General features: G+C 36.7%; 2 protein-coding genes across 10 annotated transcripts in view; both read left to right on the top strand.

Moving 5' to 3' along the window:
- TAMM41 (TAM41 mitochondrial translocator assembly and maintenance homolog) overlaps window positions 1-20,027 on the top strand; it is a 39,306-nt gene that overhangs the window by 4,543 nt on the left and 14,736 nt on the right. Inside the window, exons 4-8 of one of the 8 annotated variants that reach the window (XM_075159369.1) lie at window positions 4,035-4,185; window positions 6,534-6,673; window positions 8,864-9,035; window positions 11,280-11,342; window positions 19,419-19,559. In XM_075159369.1, the coding sequence (XP_075015470.1) occupies window positions 4,035-4,185; window positions 6,534-6,673; window positions 8,864-9,035; window positions 11,280-11,342; window positions 19,419-19,438 (546 nt within the window). In that variant the 3' untranslated portion in view covers window positions 19,439-19,559. The other 7 variants (XM_075159363.1, XM_075159364.1, XM_075159367.1 and 4 more) reach the window with 7 other exon arrangements.
- VGLL4 (vestigial like family member 4) overlaps window positions 11,309-20,027 on the top strand; it is a 121,545-nt gene continuing 112,826 nt past the window's right edge. The window contains exon 1 of one of the 2 annotated variants that reach the window (XM_075159373.1): window positions 11,309-11,342. The gene's annotated coding sequence lies outside the window, so the exon portion shown is untranslated. Of the gene's footprint in view, window positions 11,343-19,301; window positions 19,382-20,027 lie in introns of those variants that run through there. The other variant, XM_075159375.1, reaches the window with a different exon arrangement.

Here is a 20,027-nt window from a genome sequence, read left to right as displayed (position 1 = left end):
AACAAGACACTGGAGATATCGCATATGTGTTTGATAGATAAAAGAAGAAATAAGTCCAGATTATTTTCATAAAGGACACAGGAATTTCCATTGAGTAAAGACTCCAGGACTTAAACTAGAATTGGACAGAAAGATTACTTGGTGAATGTTTAAACTGTCTCTTCCTGTAGAATCTATAAAATCACTAACTAGGGTTTTGAATGTTATACCGTGTTGACCAAAAATGACCAAATAATTTGTTTAGATCTGTTTTATGGGTTTCAAATGTCTGCTGGTTCTGGCTTCACAATTGATTTGATGTTTTGATATATATGTTGTAAGTGGTAGTAAGCTTTTTTTACCTCCTTAAAAATGTACAATAAGCTTCTTTTGGAGCGGACACAGGGTTAGGTTTGTTTTCTTATACACTATAATCTCTTACATACCATTTGCCATTTGTGCTAGTTCTGGACATGGTTGACTGAAGCCAGATTAATATTGTTTAATAGTTTGTTTAGGAATTTCCTCTTCACTCTCATATAGAGGAGGAAGAGCCCAGCGCCTTTCTGGTGTTCCATTACAAAGCTGTCACTATGAGTGAAAGCTATCCAAGCTATTCTAGCACATGAGCTAAAACATTTGCTCTGGCTTGAAAATCTTGGCTTAATTTTCACTGGAGGTTTTGTTTCTGTTATAAACTGGTTGCCTTGACCAAGTAATCTTTCCAGAATGTTTGGCAGAATAGATGGAGTTTGGAATTGCTACGTAGAAATACTAGCTTTTCTTCCCAGGCTTCTTTGTTTGTGTTAAAGGTTTATTGGCTTCTCATCCTACATGAAATTTATAACACTGATCAGCTAAATTCCCATTTAACTGTATTGAAAAATTGAATAAACTTAGTTGTAATTTCTCCAAAACGCACAGGTTTTCTCCAGGTTTCCTGGAAAAAAAAAAAGCTGCTGTACCTAAAAAGTAAAATAAATAAGCACAAGTGATGCATAATTGGTTTTCAGCAGAAGAAGATTTTAAAAAGCATCTGAAGTATTACTGAATTTTTGTTAAACGTAGAGAGTAAGTAATTGCTTTAGTTTAAGCAACTGTATTTACTGTTGTCCTGGAGAAACTATTAAGAGAAGGAAGTGTTTAATAAATTTAAGTGAGGTGAGAGAGAGAGGAGTATGAATAGTGTATAGAAATATCTTGTCCTTTTTAGAGAGTTCTTGGGAGGTTTAGGTTTTTTATATTATAAAACTTCCCATGAAGGAGTGACAGAGCACATATTTGTTTACAGAATTTTTCCATTGTCCAAATCTGTAAAAACAGTTTTTGAAAGAGAATGGAAAAATCCTCTTATTGTGTTATTTAGCAGAGTGGGGATGTGGCTAAATGGCAAACTGGAATAGTCAAGTGCCTTTGACACCTTTCATTCTATAATGAGATTTTCTTTGTATATGTTGTTTGTCTGTAAGTATCTTTGTGTACACATGGCTGCAGTTTCTTGTGTATGAATTTCCTAGCAGTGAAGGTAGTACATTTCCTGCTTTAAACTGTTGTGATGACTGAGGGTCATGCTTTATTTATAAAATTGAATAATATCCCTCACTTAAAATATTTAATAATTCTAAAGTCTCAACTGTACTGCTAGTTAACTGAATTCTCTGTATACTGTAAAACCAGAATAAATTGCTGCTTCTTTCTCCCTTATGTGATACGTACAGTGACTAGTTCTGATCATAAATTCTCTGTACTGTGAAAAAGCCTTCCTTAACTTTGGTCTTTCAGATTTACCCCAAGAATCAACATTCATCCTTGTCATAACTTGGCGATAATTATTGCATTCTGTCTTCCTGGGAGATTTCTAGCTACCTGAACTGTTTAAAATTTGTTCGTAAATGGTATCACTACTGCAGTGTTTCATGTGTTTAAATTTTGAAGCTTAGCATATTATTTCCCTTTGAAAAAAAATCTGGTTTATGTTAGGGAGTATTTTTATGTTTTTATGTTGGGGAGTATTTTTAGCAGAGGAGGAGGTTATTCCTTTTTACTTCACTAAAGTAAGTTCATGGTCTTCCATGAGGAGGAATAGCATCTCTGCTGAGTTTCATGTTTTAAAAGGCTGTAACTGTGGTGTTCTTAAAACACGTCCATAACTTGCTGTTATTCCTAGGGCTAGCCTAAGGTATAAGCAGTTTGCGTGACTGCTTGGGGTGCCACAGACTTCCTCTTCTGTCTTACCTTAGAGTTTCCCTGTAGCAGCAAGTTATGGAAGTACATATAAGTGAATTAGTTGATGAGATTTTAAATGTTAGTTTATTTTCATGACCAGCCTGTCTTGTTTATTGGATCTTATTTGAGCAAGTCTGTATGCATTCAGTAAATTTCTCCCATGGTTTTCAAGGAAATAAAATTTACTCTGGGCTCCCTGGCAGATGAAATTGTATTGTATTTTAATGTGTTTTATCATTGTCTTTCATTTTAATGCTAAAAAATACAAAGTAATTTGCAGGGGAAGTTAGGAGGAATTCTGAAATGTTCGCTTGTACAGTGAACTCTTTATTTTAAAAATTAAAATCGAAGGGAAAACGTCCTTCAAAAATCCACCCTGGACCAATTCCAGACTATCGTATAGATTTGATGTTAGGCAAACCCACGCTTTAGTGCGGAACTATTGAAACAAGCAGCCTGTATACTGTTACATTCACCACCATATCAAAATGAGATATTGTTCTAGTTTTATCCCTCTTAAAGATTTCACTGTAATTAAAAATTATGTTCCGAGTATTGGCCAGCCATGACGTTGCTTTGTCAATGTGCTTTCTGTAAGAAGAATTTTGTGCAGTAGGTATGTCTGATTCTCTTACTTTCTTTACTGAATCTGGGTTCGTGGGTGTTTTTTTTAATTTCATTATCAGATTTACATTCCTAAGGAAAATATTTACTTGAAAGTATACCTTAGCTGTTTCAGGTTATATTTGAGGGCAGAATTTCAAGTAATACTGCAACTCATTTGTGTGTGAATGGGCTTTTGGGGAATAAAAGCAAGTTGGATACATTTGTTCCTAACTGCCAGTGGGTTTGCATTTTAAGGTATTCTAGGGTGAACAAATATTAAGAAGCTGCCCTTTGTAAGCAATGCAGTATTGCTTAATAAGAACACTTGAAAAAGACAGAAACTCACAACAGACAGGTATTCTTGGGAGAGTTGTTTCTGAAAGAGCATAGTTGGCCATCTTGTAAACCAGGCTGACTTCATCTGTCTAATGTTCTATAATAATATGTTTCTATATTCAGTACTTACTGAAGATGTGCTTTTTATTCCTGTATATTTCCATATCCGAGGTGACTGGATTCTGTAGTTGGTCTTGAACAGTTTGAATGTTTCCTAAAAATAAACTTCTCTTTGTGGCACGTAGAAGCACTCAACTTCAGCGATCTGTTCTTCCTGTATATGTGAAGTTCCCATTGAGTTCACATTCTGCTCATACAGAGTGCAAAATAAAGCCCTGCTTCTTCTAGGAGGACAACTGATGTCTAAGAAACTACTTGAAGCATACGACAGAGGAGTGCTCTGTTTAAAAAAAAAAAAAAAAAAAAAAAAAAAAAGAATGAAGATGAATGGGAAAACTTATCTCTTTTTCTGGTATTCCATTGTCTTTCAGTGTGACAGTGGTCTTTTTTTCTTGTTGCACAGTCACATATGAAGTATTTCTGTTAATGCATTCATAATTTACTGTTTTGATTAATCCTAAATTCATGAATATGGAAAGGTGAATAGCTCTTCAGGGATTAGTTAATGGCTGTTGCTTATAGCAATTCCAAACGTGTTTGTAAAAACAGCCTTTTGTAGCAGGCTGTTAATTCTTAAAAAAGATGTTCCTCTCTCTCCCACTGTGTAAACAAAAGGGGACACTCTAGTCTTTATTGTACCATAATAATAGGATCTAATCTTAAATAAATTTCTTATTTATTTTTCATGTTGGACTGAGTAACACTTCTAGCTCCATCTTCAGTAGCACTTTCCTGAAGTCTTTGTTCCAATGACTCTGCTTTTTCAGGTGAAAATACTGACTCAGAATGAGAATAGCAAGCTACAAGCTGCTCTTGTTAGCAATCTGAAGAGCGCAGTCACAGCAGCCTTTCTCATGTTACCAGAAAGTTTCTCTGAAGAAGACCTCTATATGCAGATTGCAGGACTCTCCTATTCTGGTTAGTATGTGGTGTCTAAAGTCTTTGAGGAGAAAAGCTGTAGTTGGAGCTGTTGTATAGAAAGTCTAATGTATAAGTCATCTGCTCTCTTGCTTTGGGCCTACGCTGTTGCGTGCTCCAATAACTATATTTTACTGCTGTGTTATATAACAGCTTGGAAAGACTAATTGTGCCCGTTCATAGAAAATAGGTATAGGTACATATCCAAAACTTCTTACGCCTGCTTGATTTATGAACAGCTAAGTATGGGTGATTGAATATGGTGAAATAATGTGGTTTTTTTTTCTGTTTGTATGGATTGTATTTTGGTTTTAATGGTTCAAAACCTTGGGAAAAAATTTTTCTTCTCACTCTCAGTGTAATGTTGATTTATCTGATAGTGTGACCCATGCTTCGTTATCGCTTACTTTTTGAAAGTGCTGTGTTTAAGGTTCTTATTTAGTTAACTTAAAGATCCAGATTATGATTCTTCAGTGTACATTTAACACTCACCTCCTGGTTGGTATTTGTTGACTTTTTTTTTGGTAAGAGAATTTCCTCCTTTCTCTAGTTATGAAAATGGTATGAATTGGTATGAGAAAAAAATTTAAGAAATTACTCCAAATGAATCTTCAATACAAGATTTAATTATTACAATTTAATTCAGCATTGCTCTTTAAATGTTTATATCCTTAATGAAATCACTGTGAACAAGTTTGGTTGGAGTTGTACTTCACACAGCACTTTCTTTGTTCATAGAGAAATGCAAGTTTGGCTTTTTAAAAAAAGCATAGGTAGGCAGGTGGGGTTTATAAGATGCAGCTTGGTTCTACTGAGGAGTGTTACTGTCCTTTACATAGTACTTCTCTGGTCAGTTTAGACTGCAATTTGTTCAGCTTTTCCTTAGCAGTTTTTTCTGAGTCATTATCTGTTTGAAAGCGACAGTAAAGTAAAGAGGGTACTGACAGTGGGATGGCTAAGGGTTGCTAACCAGGGATGTTTGCTACAGGGCTGCATACCTGAAACCTGTCCAGGAATGTCATTAGGTTCTTGGTGAGCACTAGTGACCAAGATACTTTTTTATATGTCCTTTGAAATGATGATATTTTATATGTCCTTTGAAAATTAACCAAAAACGTGGGAGATCGCTTACCGTGCTGTAAGACGTTGAAACTGGCTCCGCTGTGTGAACAAAGCTAAAGCGGTAAGACTCCCGGTTGGGAATGTTCAAGAAAAAGGCTGTCAATGACAAGTTCGTGGATATTTTATTTTGCTGCCATTTTGGTAAGTCTTAAACTTTTCAGAGGGTATACTAGTAGACAAAATTGATTTTATGTGTTACTCTAATCGGTCTCCTTGGAGACTGCTGAAAAGAGTTGTTCATGCTTTAATTTGGAAAATGTTTATTCTTTTATTTTTTTTATGCATTTTTTTTAGAGCAGTGAGTCAGTACCATTTATATGGGAAGTGTTTGTTTTGTGGCTTGGCATAAATTGAAGTAAACTAAGTAATGCTAGCAAGTTGCCACCTTGGAACAACATTTATCTCCTGAATGTGGGAAGTGGGAAAGTGAATTGATTCAGGATTTTGTTTGTTGATACGTGCTGCACTAAGCCTCTAACTCCTGGTTAGTAACCCTGGAAGCTACCAGGGTAGTACCTAATAGAGGTAGATGAATGCTCTATTACAGACTGACTGTCTTTTCACTTACTCTCTTTGAAACTTTTCAGTCACGCATCGTAAAAGAAAGTCTAAAGGTCAGTAATATAACGGTGGTGTTAAAAGGAGTTGCTTTTTGAAACTACTAATACGTAGTATTACGTAGCCACTAAATACGTGGCTAAGAGGAAAAGGTGATGCTGTGATCTTACCATGACTGCCATTAGCTGTACTTCAGGTACTGCCCTTGAAGTGCAGAGAAAATGCAAATTATTTTCTTTCAGTGTTGGAAAATTGAAGGTTATTTGTTTCTGGATACAAAGTATTGGGGCTGGTCAGTCTGTTTAGTAATCTGTTGAAGCTGATGTATGGTTGCAAAGAATACAACGGTGTTACTGCCGCTTTCGAGGCTGAGCTTGACAGCTGGAATTTTTTTTGTGGTTCAAGTGAAGATGTGGACACATGAGTTGATGACATTACAGCATATCAGAGGCCACATAACAGTTCTGAATCCTATTTTCTGTACTTGAAAGTATTTGAATAGTATTTTTTTGACTATTAGAAGGTGAACCTTACTGTGGATTATATTGGCATTGATAGAGAATAAAGTTTTAGATGACAGCTTTGTACCATGTTGGTTTCCGTTGTATTCTCCTTTGAATTTTCAGTTTTTTCTTAATTGAATTAACTGTTTTTCTTTTCTTGACTAGGTGATTTCAGAATGGTAATAGGAGAAGACAGATCAAAAGTGCAAAACATAGTGAAACCTAACGTTCCCCATTTTCAGAAGCTGTACAGTAACATATTACAGGACTGCCCTCAAGTGGTATATAAGCACCATCTGGGAAGGCTAGAGGCAAGTGTTCTTCAAAACATTTCTAAAACAAGCAAGTGGAAGTGCTTTATCACATTGACAGAAGGCAAGAATTATGCCATACACTAAGGCGAGCAGTTTTAGTCATTGTACTTGCTATTTGTTATGTTTCTGTTGTTTAGTTAATTCTGCAACCAGGAGACTTGCTGTAAATACCAGTCTCTGCATATGTAGTAACTACTGTTCATTTTCTTGTGAGTATGGGCACAGAACTAGAACAAGAGAAGATCAGTTTAAAACGTGTTCTAATGACTACCGTATGGAAACAACAGTCTAGGAAGTGATGAATAAACATATGGTTTGTGTTAAAAAGATTAGGCGGTAACTTAGAGGCGCAACTTTCTGCGATCAAAAACTGCATCTCACAAAAAAAAAAGTGGAGTGCTAGTTATGAAGATCAGTTGATTAAAATGAAATGAAATTCTGGCATTATCTTTAAATACCCCTACTAAAACAATTTTCCCCTACTATTTGGGAAACAGGTATCCAAAATGACCAGTATCTTGAATTCCATCTTTCTGGCATAAGTGTAACATTGCAATTAAGAGAGAGGTGCTGCAGTCAGGGGCCCAATAGCAATTTTTCCTCTTGTAGTATGCATGTCTGTGTGTGAATATTCAAGTGCGATATAGATTTCAACATGAAGTTACAAATAGCATGGGTTGTCTCATGGATATGGGTGTCTCTTTATCCTCAAGTCACCTTGGTAATTATCTCACGAATGCCCCCTTTTAGGACGTGTCTTTGTTAAAAACTGAAGTACAGATATAAGCAAGCTTGAGTACAGTAAACAATTTTACTGCAACGCTTTGGAGTACAGAGTAGGCGAATCTGTATTATACTGCAGCTGTCTCCATGTTTTCTTATCAGTGTGCTTTTGAACAGTTAGTGGAAGAAGTATTTAAATTAATTTTGAAAAGAATCAGTAATGCTTTCGCTAAGAAAAGAGCTAGTTAGACTAATACTCTCTGTTGTGTTACCTTTAAAAAAATCCTGGTAGCATACTACAAGTACGTTGTTGGATAATAAATCTGTCCATAATTCCATAATAGTCATCAAGGTGGTTGATTAAATGCCATCATTTTACTGCTGATTTTGAGCGAAGTGCTTTAATAATGTATTCCTCACACCTTGGTCTGGTTATTGGCAGTTATTCCCCAGATTGAAGAGGGTAACTGCTATCGGGAGTGCTGTTTAATGCAGAATAGAAACCCCTTCTCCCAGTGTACGTCTTCAGAGTTACAGAGAAAATTCTTTCTTAAAAGATTCCTCAAAAACAATTGAAGGCAGACACTAGTTCTTACAGTTCTGGTTCAGGCGTGGATTCCTCCCACATAATGTTAAGAGCCTGCTCATTGTCGGCTCCCTCTGTAGTCAGTGGGTGATTCATCTGGATATCATTTTCTCCCCATTGACTAAAGGGAGTGTATAGGACAACTAGACTCCTGTCTGATGTCTCCATGAACTGTCTAAAAAGTTGTGTGGGAAGAATCGAGCTCTTCATATTTTCCTCCAGTCTTGGAGAGATCTGTGCCATTATGCATTTTTCAGTATTTCTGCTTACATTTTGTATAAATGTGTACAGGCCTGCACGTTGGTATCATTGTATTCAAAAAAGGGTCATTGAATTTCTGATTTAGATTGGAAAATGTGGAATGAATGTTTCCTTCAAATTATACAAACCAGATGTGGTTTGAGTTTAAAGCAGAGAAAATGTTTTTCAAACTAACTTGAAATGTGTATGTGTGTATAGTTTGATTATGTTCAGGCAGAAGAAACTGAGCTAAGTGGTCTTTTGGGAACTTTTTTTTTCATTGTAGTGTACTTACGTTTCTGAAGGAAATTGGATAGAGCAGAAGTGATACAGTTTCAATGAAAAGTTGCTTGCAGAGGCAGTGAGATCATGTGTATATGTTAGTCTTCCCTTGGATAAAAATTAACATCTTTGCATTGAGTTATTCTTCAGGTTCAAAACTGAGAAACTGCATTTCCCAGTGCTTGGGAAGTTTTCATTAGCATTGTCAATGACTTTTACAAATGAAATGGATCGTGTTCTTTGAGATATTTGTCAGAGGTCAAAGATAGCCAAAAGACTTTTCTGACTTCTTAGAAAAGAGAACTTACTTTATCCACACTGAATGTTTTTACTGTCATATTTTTTATAACATTCAGATTGATAAAAGTCCAGAAGGTCAATTTACACAACTAATGGCTTTGCCAAGGACTCTGCAACAAAAGATAACTTCTCTGGTAGACCCTCCTGGAAAAAACAGAGATGTGGAAGAAGTTTTACTGCAAGTTGCCCATGACCCTGACTGCGGATTTGTGGTGCATCAAGGTAGGCCTAGATCAGTGTCTGTAATCTCCTTTAAGACATGATAGATACACAGATTTATTGTACATGTTCTCCTAGTCAGAAGGATGATTTAGAGAGAAGGAAGAAGAAAACGAGGTTAGTCTTGAGATATATTCCTAAAAGCATGGTTTTGGATTTGTTTGATTGCAAACAGGTTCTCTGAAATACTAGCAAATAGCATTCCTACTAGTATAGAAAAATATGTTTTGTTTTGGATTCTGAAAGAAGTAGTCTTTAGGAATTAGTGTGGCCTACTTAGACCATCTAACTGTTTGGGATGCTGACACCTTTAGGATTTCATTGGCTGGCATAACTTCATCTAAATACTAAGCTATATATCCTACCAGTCATACATTGCAATGCTAAGTTAATTTTCTTGTTTAACATTACCTTTCCCAATTTCTGTAGTTAGTCCAGATACATGAGCTCTGGCAGAGAACTTGGGCTTTGAGGAAAAAGATTAAGGTGTTTATCATCATCACAGATAGCTTCTCTGAGGCAAGATAATGTTGCTAGAGCAACTTAAAGCTTATGCTGCAGACATCACTGTTTTATTATTCAGCAGAAAAATGAAAACGTTTAGTACTTGAAGAGTCCTTTACATCTTTAAAGAACTTGACACATCTTAGTTCCAGGTGGCCAGTTTTGCAAGCTCCTTGAGCACAGCAAAAACTCCCTAGATGCCTGAGAGCCACTAGACACTAGCCAACTGCTGAAGGACCTCTTACGCTGATTTCTGTTTGGGGAGAATAAAGCTCCTGAGAGTTGCAGTTCTCCGTTGACAGTATAAGATGAATTGCACCTGAACATCGAGGTGTCCAGCTTCTTCATGTCAGTCTATGGCAGCTTCTGTGCTACTACGGTTGGACTGCAACAGCAATGTGATAATAGCTGAATTTGGGAGCAGGAGTTGCAGTGGTTGTGAGCTGCATATAGTTTTAGAGCTCTGCGTTGTCCACCCTGAGCTAACTATCCTTGAGGTTGTATTTATGTCAGGTATTGCAGGCATGGCTGTGACTGTGGACTGTGCACAGCGGTGCAGCAGCTCAGTATCAAAACATTGGATAGATCTCAAGCCGAGCAGTTTATACTCTTAGGTGAACAAATCAAAACCCCTCTTTCACTTTTGTGGCTGAAAGATTTTCCTAATTCAAGAATCTGGGTAAAGGACAGGACAAGCCATTTGGTAATCCTACAAGACAAAGCTGATTACTCAAGTTGAATTGCATCCCTAGGTATTTTACTAGCTCAACATGATTTGTTCCCTTCCCCTCCCCACCCCTTCCCCCACAAATTATTTTCCGGTGGAATATTGTATCCCTCTTACTTATTAATGCATTTCCGTAAGCTTTGTTCTTAATCATAGAAATACCTTTGAAAGAAGGATTTAAAAATAATATTTGAAATTATATTCTACATTCTGGTTAATGCAGAAGAATAACGTTCAGTTTGGAAGACTAACTCTGGGTCTGCTGCATTTTTATGTTTTTAAGTATTTAGTAATGTACAGTAGTTTTGTTCTGCACGTATCAGTATGCTTTTATATATATGTGTTAGAACAGATAAAACTTGGTACTTTTCAAAAAACGTTTTAATGTTTTATTTACTATTCCATTAATACCTAAGAACCACTGGACAATGAGAACTGAATGTGCCACAGTGCAAAGTGGTAAACAAGCCTTATCTTTAAAAGCTGATAATTTTAAAAAGCCAGACAAACACTGCACACTATAGACATCTCTACTTGATCAGAGAAGTGCAAAATCCCAATTTCATGTTGAATTAAACAGTGAGTATAATTTGGTCTGCTCTAGAAAGTTAATATGCCAGCACTTAAATGAAACAACTCTGAATCCTTTGTGACTAATTTCAGTCTTAGTCATAATCTTAATCTTCTCTTAGTAGAGAAATAATGGGATTATTTCATTTTCTAAATGAATTCATTTGATCAATTCCTACTGGTTGTTACCTGTTTTAATATTGATTTGGATTTTTTTTTGTATGTTATATATAAAATAATTTAAAATAGCTTAGAGAACATTTTCAGTTAGTATGACAAAGCAAAACAGAAACAAACTTTCTCAGCTTAAGTGTATGTTTTACTTTCAGGCTGGCTTGATTGTATAGCTGGAAAAAATATTTAACTTTTTTGTGTGTGTTGGAAGATGAAAAAGTCCCCACAAAACTGCTAAGATGGGTAACATCTGTGTGCTTTTCTATCTGCAGGCATTTCGGGAATTGTGAGATCTTCCAGTATAGTGCAGAGTGCTAAAACCATACTAACAGCTGGTAAGAATGTGTGTGATTTCTATCAACGTAGGCCTTCTGATTTCACAAAGTAAAAATTATAGGGCCCCAAGACTTAAAGAGTAAACTTTTTGGGTGTCTAATTGAAAGCCTCTGGAAAATAAAAGTAATATTTAAAGCAGAAGCTTTATATAACTACTGAGAAATTGTAAAATGCCAAAAGGAATTGGAGTCCATGAGACTCTTAAACAAACAAACAAAACCCCCCAACAACCCAAAAGTAACAAAAAAACAGCTTCTGACTTCAATTTCATTCTATACGTGGGCCAGATTTGGCTGATGTGCACTAGTTCTGCTCTTTTTGTATTAAAAAATGGAAAAAATTACTTCATAATTCACTCTGGCTTTCTACATGTGAGTGGATCCCTAAATGATCATTACATAGTATTGGTGTGTTATGTAGACTATAAGGTTATTTCATCATAAAATAAAGGAGGGGATGAGTTTTGAGGGAGAGAACTTTGACAGGATCCAATGTTTTTCTCGGGCTCGGAAGACAGGTGTGTGTTTGAAGACGACATGTATTCCAAACTGAGCCTATACTTAGTGAGCATTGGATATTACTGTTAGTCTCATACTTCAAAATTAATTACTTTAGAAAAAGAGTTGAGTATTATAAAGTCAATGTGAGAGAAAGTGTAGAAGGGGAAAAAAGGACTTGCTTGTGTAGAAACATGGGAAAACTAGGTATGGTTTTCAGCTATCGAAGTCTTCCTAACTGAATGAAAGTTACTGCCAGTTAGCTATCTGAAGCTTCATTCTGTTTCCTGAGTTCTGGAATAAATCTAATTTTAAGGTGGCCTGATTTTTACATTTTAAAAAGCTGAAAGCACTGCAGCTTGATTTAAAAGAAAGACTTAAGATCTGAGCCTTCATTTACTTAAAACTCCGATCAGGAGATAGTCTTAATTCCTGCAAAGTGAAAAATCCTTGCTGCTTGCATGAGGTTGTTCAAATAATTTTCTGAACTCATTCATAACTATTCCTAGTTCTTCCACAAAAGTAATTATATACAAATGATGCCATTACTGGTTTTAAAAGCAGCTGTATAGTTTCCTACTGAGCAATCCTTATTCAGACTTCTACAGCTGCCGTTCCCTTCCCATTGAGTATTAAAGTTGGTGGCCTTCCTACCTCCTTGTAAAGAAACACAAGTTGCAGTGTTCAGGACCATTAGTGGTCTGCTGACTACAATAAGCAGGAACAGTTGTACTTTTTATATGGTTCTGTTAATAGTCTAGTTCTATTAACTGGAAGACGTCTGACAAAACTATTGCCTAATTTTGTTTAGTGGCTGGAGGAGACTAAGGATATAACTCCGTCTGAGAAAAGCAAATTTTTGTTTTATATGATTTAAGCATATTGCAGGTATTTGTTTCTAATGTAAGGTTTCCAGCCAAATAGGTAATGTTTTTCTTCTAGGGTTTGTTGTCAAAATTACCTGCTAGTGGTCGAGACTTCTTGATTTGTATCATGCCTCTTTTAGAAATATCAGCTTGTAACCTATCTGTTTCTAAATCCATGGAGAGTAGATTTAGTAGAGCAAAATAACTGGAGGGGAGGCGTCAAAGGCAGCGTTACCATGTTGAATTCAGTGAAAGTTAGCAGCCTGACTGACCCATGGAGCAAAGCTGTTTGTGTGTAACTGCAAGAGTATGAATAAAAATAGTTAAGCTTTGTCAGATTATTTATGCTCCCCTTCTGTCTGTTCTGACAGACAGAACATCACCTCTGGGAATTCTTAGCTCCTTTTGTGTGTCATGCAGTAAATCACTTACAGCCTATGTTGTTACTAGGACTTTTGGGGGGTCCTAATGCATGTTTTAGTAGGACTTGTAACTTTTACCGTGTTTTCTGTTTTGTGCACCTGAAACTAGGTATTTGTGAAATGCCTTTTCTTTCCTTTGTCTTAACTGCTTTTTGGTTTATATATAGTGGCTTTTTTTTTCCCCTTTAAAACAACCTCTAGTTGTCTTCTAATCAGCCAGTTACATAGAGTAACGCTTATATCTAAACCCATGTATTTTCTACTAGTGCTTTTAGTGTTGAAAATGCATTTTTTGCAGTTTGATTCAGGTAGAGCGAAGCAATTGTGATCCTTTGCCTCAAACACAAGCCAAATTTGAGCAAGGAGGCTTGGGAGAGATTAGTTTTCTTACTTTTAGCATAATTTAGTTTGGTTTTTAGTTGTTTTATTTTAACTGCACTTCTACCAGAATCTGGCCAAAACCATTAACAGCAGAATTCAGGATTGATCTTTTGGGGTTACTCACCAATTACGTGCTGAGGGAAATGAGTTAGATTTGGAAAAGGACCATTTCTGGCACTTCCTAACCTCTGATTGTTTAATGAACGCAAAGCTCTCCTGTAGAGCTAACCTTCCTGAGCATTGCTGTGCAGGCCACCCTGGCTGGAGAAAGGGAGTCCTGCTGCTTCGGTTAGGGTCAGGAGCGTGTCTCTAACGTGTGCTGCCGCACATGGAACGAGCGTTGCCTCACTTGTTAATGTAGACATAGCCCTGCTTCCCGACAAGCCTGTGTGTGGGCCTTGCCAAAGCACCACCGGTTTCGCTCGCTGAAGGTGGACAGAAGCACAAAAATAGTATTTTCGTAATAAAAACCTACACTGTAGTGTGCATTAAAGAAGAAACTAAATTTAACTGACCAGGGGCGTGACCTCAGTATTTTTCAGATGCGATGTTTGTATGATCTTCAGTGATCTTCTCTGGAATTTAGGAGGGATGGGTTTCCATGGGTTTAGGACTGAGTTAGTAGAAGCCTTTTGCCTGATTTTTTTAAAAAATATTTCTCTCCAAACATTTATGGTTAAGTTTATGTGAAATCTTGCTGTATCTTCTAATGATGATTTTCTCCCAGAGTTTCTTAATTTAAAAAATTCGTCACTAGGGGGCAGGCATTAATGCTATTCACCTTATTTTGCCATTTCTTGGGGCTTTTATCAGCTAATATTCATACAGATACATTCTGTACACAGACAAAACATTGTGGCTCCTACACTGAAGGTATTTGCTTGACTCATGCAAGGAATGTGCATTACAGGAAAGTGTTGAGCTTTTAAATTTAATCCCTAAGGATGCTGTATTCCTTTCTTCATTCTTTAACCAAATATTGTCTAATGTTCTGTTCTGATTCATGAAATCAGTGGCTCCATTAAATAAGCCGTGGCTATTTTTTCTTGCTGTTCCTGGTAACTATACAAGTACTTTTGTCCTACGTCTGCTTGCAAAATAATTAGTTTTCATTGCATGGCCATCAGTCCTTTTGAAATGTAACGGGGGACACAAAATTATTTCCTTAGCTGATTGTTTTATCTTAACAACAAAAAAAAAGTGAAATGCCTATCCTCTGGTCTGTAGCATGGTAGTCCAATGTGCAGCATGTTTCTAAATTAAATGTTAAGTAGGGACTAGTTGTTGCTGGGGTGGCGTGCTGTGTATTAACATTATTGGCAAGAAGCACAAGCAAAATAAAGATTTTCAACCCATTTAGGAGAACTTTTTTCATCTATCTCTGCAAATGTGGTTTTAAAGTTAAGCTCAAGCTCTATGTTTTTGTTTGTTGTTAAATGCCCTATTTAGTTTTTGAAAATGTGCCTATGTATTTCTTCAAGTCTGTGGTGAGATTGCCTCTCTGTTTCCCATTAGAGATGGCACCATCATTTGATTTATTTTCCCACATAGCCAGAGTCTGCGTGGTCTTTGGGAACTAGCTCTGAAGTTCTTATATTTAGCTCCTCTGAAGGAGATGTTGATACTTCTTCAGCTTAGATTTCTTCTTTATATCTTACTAGAGGAACGCTGCAAGCCTTGAAAATTTCTTATAAATGAAATACTGTGAATTAAATCATCAGTTGAAGCAATTGTTCAAGATACTTTTAAGTTAGCACAAATGCTTGTATCTGCTCCGAATAACATTTGTTTTCTTAGAATTGGGATATTAGTATTGTATGTCTTCAAGGATTTTTTTTTTAACTGTAAAAAACGGCTTTACATATAAAATATTCTGTAGATTTGTGATAACTGCTGTCTTCATCAGCTGCCTGAGCAGATACTGCATACCACTGCACTTCACTGTAAATATGTGTAAAAAGTTTGCGTGTGTCTGTGCATGATATGCTAACAATATATAACTATTTGCCTCCACAGCTCTTCAGCAGTATATGCATTAGTCTTTCTTTTCAAAAGGAAATAAAGAATACTCCAGCCAGGCATATCTACCGGGAAACTTTGGGGGACTTATATTATAGCCAAATTACTATCTTACAACACTAACACTTCCAAAAAAACCGAACATGGATCGCTAAGTAAAACCAGATACAACGTATGTTTACACTGAAATTTTGTGGTCTTGATTCCATGTGCATTAGGTCTTTGTTCTGTATCATATAGTGGAAAAATCTAAAGGGGAGGTGGAACCACCAAGTCATAGATTCATAGCTAAAGTAGAAAGACATTCTCATGTGGTCCAACTGCTTCAGATTCTAAGGCTGAGCCATAATTACAACCATTAACTTTTACTACAGATGTGACTCATCACCCTGAGGGCTGCTTTAAGAAACCAGCTGTATGTATAAACCTGTATTTTGCTTTGTAGCGTGATGTGCTAGGGCAGAAATGTAAGCATCTTATTACATAAGGCTCCAGTGGGTGGAGTTCAGTGGAGTGCTCCCTGCAGGGGGAGAGTATGAAGGAGAAAAATGTCTTCATATTGAGCTGCTGCGAGCGGCAGAGTAGGTTGGCAAGCTGATAGAACAAGCTGATTTGCAGGCTGCAGTGCTAGCGCAGTTAATTGCAGTCCTGCAGGGCTGTATCAGCTGCGTTACTGTTGATTTGCCACATGCTATACTGCGCTTCCAGAAGTACACTGACTTCATTGGAAAGGCAGAACAACTCCGATTCTGGCAGAGCAATTTCAGTATTCGAGGGGCTGTATCCTGGAATTATAGTACCTAGGAGGTTGCACAGTAATTTTCAAAGCCGTACAGTTACGTAGTTTTAACTTTGGAGATTGGAACCACTTCTTTCATTTAGGTGCTATGCCTGAGCTCAGTCTGGCCTTGTTCTGCAACTGGAGTTCTTACACTGTGTGCAATTTTAATGCAGATATGTGACGCGCTTTAGAATTTACATGATTATTTACTTGTTATTTAAGATGCTGCAAAAAATAGCCCATCGTGACTTCATTAGTGTGCTTGCTTTTAGCAGAAACCTATTAAATATAGAAAAGTTTGAGCTTACATATGGGATGCACATGGTTTTGTAAGTGGAAAATACATGTATGGATGATTCCTTACAAAAGGTAAAGTTGAGTTTATTTAAATTGCAATTAGAGACACAAGAAGTGCAAAACTGATTATATCCAGCATATTTGTTATGATAGGCTTTTTACTCTCCATCACATTCCTTCAGAAATGCATTTTTCCTTATTATTGCATACTCATTTGACTTCTGGTTACTGTAGATTGCTAATACTGAATGCATCTTTCACTTCAAGTATTTTATCTTCATTTGATTACTTTCTCAGGTCTTTTAAAAACCAAGTATTTTTTTGTTTCCCCCCCAAAAGTCCAATACAGTAGATGGCTAAACCTGGGTCTAAGTTGCTCATTTGTTCCAGAAGATCTTCCCTTATGTTGTGGTGTGCCATACTGTGTGACTTTTGGCTAAATTGCTTCTGTGTACTTTTAGTCAATCTTGTCAGGTAAACAGTGTTCTATTAAATAAACATAAGAAAGATTGCATTAAGTATAATGTACCACACTTTTTAATCTGTGCATGTAAGTGTCAAAATTAAAGCTTTTTGTGCAGCATTAAAAACTTGCCTTTTCAGTTTTGAATTTGTCAGGGTGTGATTCAACTCTCTTGTAATCTGAAAAGTTACTTTGTATTTTTTGTTGGTGTGGTGTGGGTGGTGTGTTTTTTTTTTGTTTTGGGGTGTTTTTTTAATCAAAAAAAGCTGGAAGGAGGAAAAATAAGTAGCTCTACTGGCTAGGATCTCAGAACCCCACTGAAATGCCAAGGCTAACAAAATATTGTTTTAAGTTTGCAAATACTAGATGACTAAACCCAGGAAAAGACTGTGTCTTTTTTTACTCTAGGTCTGTAAGAGAAGGCTCATCTCTGGTAGAACTTCAGAAAGTGTTTAAGGGTGCACTTTACAAATTGTGTGGGAGTCATCCTCAATTCCTTCATATCTAAAACTTGTCAAAGCTCGGAGGCAATGACTGCTGCGAAATCCTTCTGTATCTTTATGAAAATTGAGAAATGCCTTCCTTCATTGTAGGCCTAGCGTAATGGTATGGTATTTATCAAAGTTCAGTACTTGTGGGCTACTGCAGGATGATGCTAGAGTATGACAGCTATTCTGGCGTCATATGAGGTTTATTATAAACAAGTGACAGGCAGGTTACTCTGAAGCAAAATTGGTCTGGACAACATCCCTGTGACAGGCTATTCACACTGGTGTCCATGGTATACTTTGGAATTGGCAGTATTGCCAAATTATTTGCCATCATCTCGTTATTTTTGCTTCTTTCAGTTCACCTGGGTATATGCCTTATTAATCTGGTTTTTCATACCCATCATCATTTCAGTATTACCTTTTTTTACCTAAGGACACAGATGTCATTTCATTATGCAAGTCGAGCAATTTTATTCTCTTGCAGATGTGCTACTCTCTCATTATGAGATGGTAGCTGCCATTAGTTAGGATGAGGCAATAACAAAATATTCAAGGTTATAATGTACTTTACAACTTGTTGAAACCAGAACAGATTTCCACCCCAACAGTCAGCAGCACATTTCTTATGAAACAAACAATTCTCTGTTTTCATTTTTAAATCACAAGCCTTTGAATAGCAATGCTCTGGGTTGGTGTGTCCTGAAAAGCTGCTGGTGGTGTGCAGTGTTTGATTACATTTAATCAAGATGCGCATCAGCGTGATGCTTCTCAGTTCTAACTGCGTAGAACTGGTCTACAACAAGGCAGCCGAGTTCCTGATGTATAGCATCAAGCAAGGCTAACTAAAATCTGATTAGCAGAAGAAATTGGTAAAGTAGGATTTGGAAGTATAAAAGTTGTTGTCGATCAGACATGTAGAGTTTGCTTGTCTTGCTTGAGCAGACTGTTTTTTTTGTTCTGGTTCACCTCTCTCTCTCTTCTTCTCCTCCTTTATCCCTTCAGTAAAATTTTGCTGTGCAGCTTTGGGCATAGCTGTGGTTCTTGATGATTAGGCTTCATCTTATCTGCAGAATCTGGTGGTAGGCTCCTGTCTCAAGAGCTGAAATACTTCTACAACTAGATTCTTCTCACGGATGTGGCCAGCTAACTAACCTGCATGCCTAACACCCTGGATTTCTCTAAACAGTGCTGCTCAAGTGTCCTGCTGCAGAATATAGTCTGTCGGGTTGCTGGTGTCCATTTCCAGCTGGACACGCTACCTAGCAGTACATCAAGAGGGGCTTGAGAAGCATAATGTATTGGCTTGGTGTGGGTCTGCAGTAGACACAGATGGTTTAAAAGCCTTCCTATATTTAGCATTTAGGAACAACAATGTAAATTAGAAGTTTCCCTCTGTACTGGTTAAGAGTTTTATCATGAATCTTTACATTTGCCATACCTTGGTTATTGTCTATACGTGCTTGTATGCAACATCGTCAGGCCTTCAGAATAAACCTATCCTATTTTGCATGCTTTGATACTCTTAAAAGTATTTTTTTGTGTCATTATTTACTGTGTTATGAATGTGACAAGGTTATTTGCATGTCTGCCTGATGGTTTAGGTTGTCGTTCTTCCAGGGAAATATTTTACTTAATGTAGTAAGAACCTAGTATTTGAGTTAGCCTTTCTAAATGTTGATATTTTCTGGGGTTTGTGTTTTGTTTTGTTTTGTTTTTTTTTCAGGGGCAAAGAAATCTGTAACTTACAGTACGAAGAAATTATATAAAATGACAAAGGGATGGCTAAGGAAGACATCTTGAGTCTTGACATACTGTGTACGGGTAAATAAATGGTACTTTTTCTCTAAATATTTTGCAGATGTTGCTTTGCCTGTTTGAGAAGATTAAAGTGCATTTAAGAAGTCTGTTCTAATAATTCACATGCCCATTTTTACTACTAAAATAGAAACTTTTGTTAGTGGGGGAAGGTTCGATGGTAATGGGGCAAACGAATTATACTGTGTAAGTACTGAAATGAATTTTCCTGTATACTATAGCGTAGATTTTGAGAAACCCTGAGTAAAAAGGATTGATTGTACATATGAATCAAAAATCAAAGCCATTCATTTTCTATGTATTGCTAGCTTAATTTTCCAAAATACCCCCAGCCTCTTTCAAAATACTCACTGTCACAATTTTAGTTCTGTCACGGACTTAGGGAACTGGAGAGTCCATTGAGTTTTAAGTAGATATGAAAATGTCCTCTCGAAATACATTATTTCTGCACTTACAAGTTCATCCTTAGAATTCTTCTGAAGATGCTTACTGGGTGCTTCTGCAGGGTAGACTTTACAAAAAGTAAATTTTTTCTCAGATGTGTGATGTTCTCAATCCAAAAATTTTGACAATGACTTTCAGTCTGGGAAGGAGTGTTTGAAAGGAGAAGCTTGTCAGGTATCAGACCCTGTCATAAAAATTGTATGTTCCT

This window comes from Calonectris borealis, chromosome 10, assembly GCF_964195595.1.
Source record: "Calonectris borealis chromosome 10, bCalBor7.hap1.2, whole genome shotgun sequence".
NCBI lineage: Eukaryota > Metazoa > Chordata > Aves > Procellariiformes > Procellariidae > Calonectris > Calonectris borealis.
The sequence above is the reverse complement of the archived record's forward strand: the minus strand, read 5'-3'. Positions and strand labels throughout refer to the sequence as shown.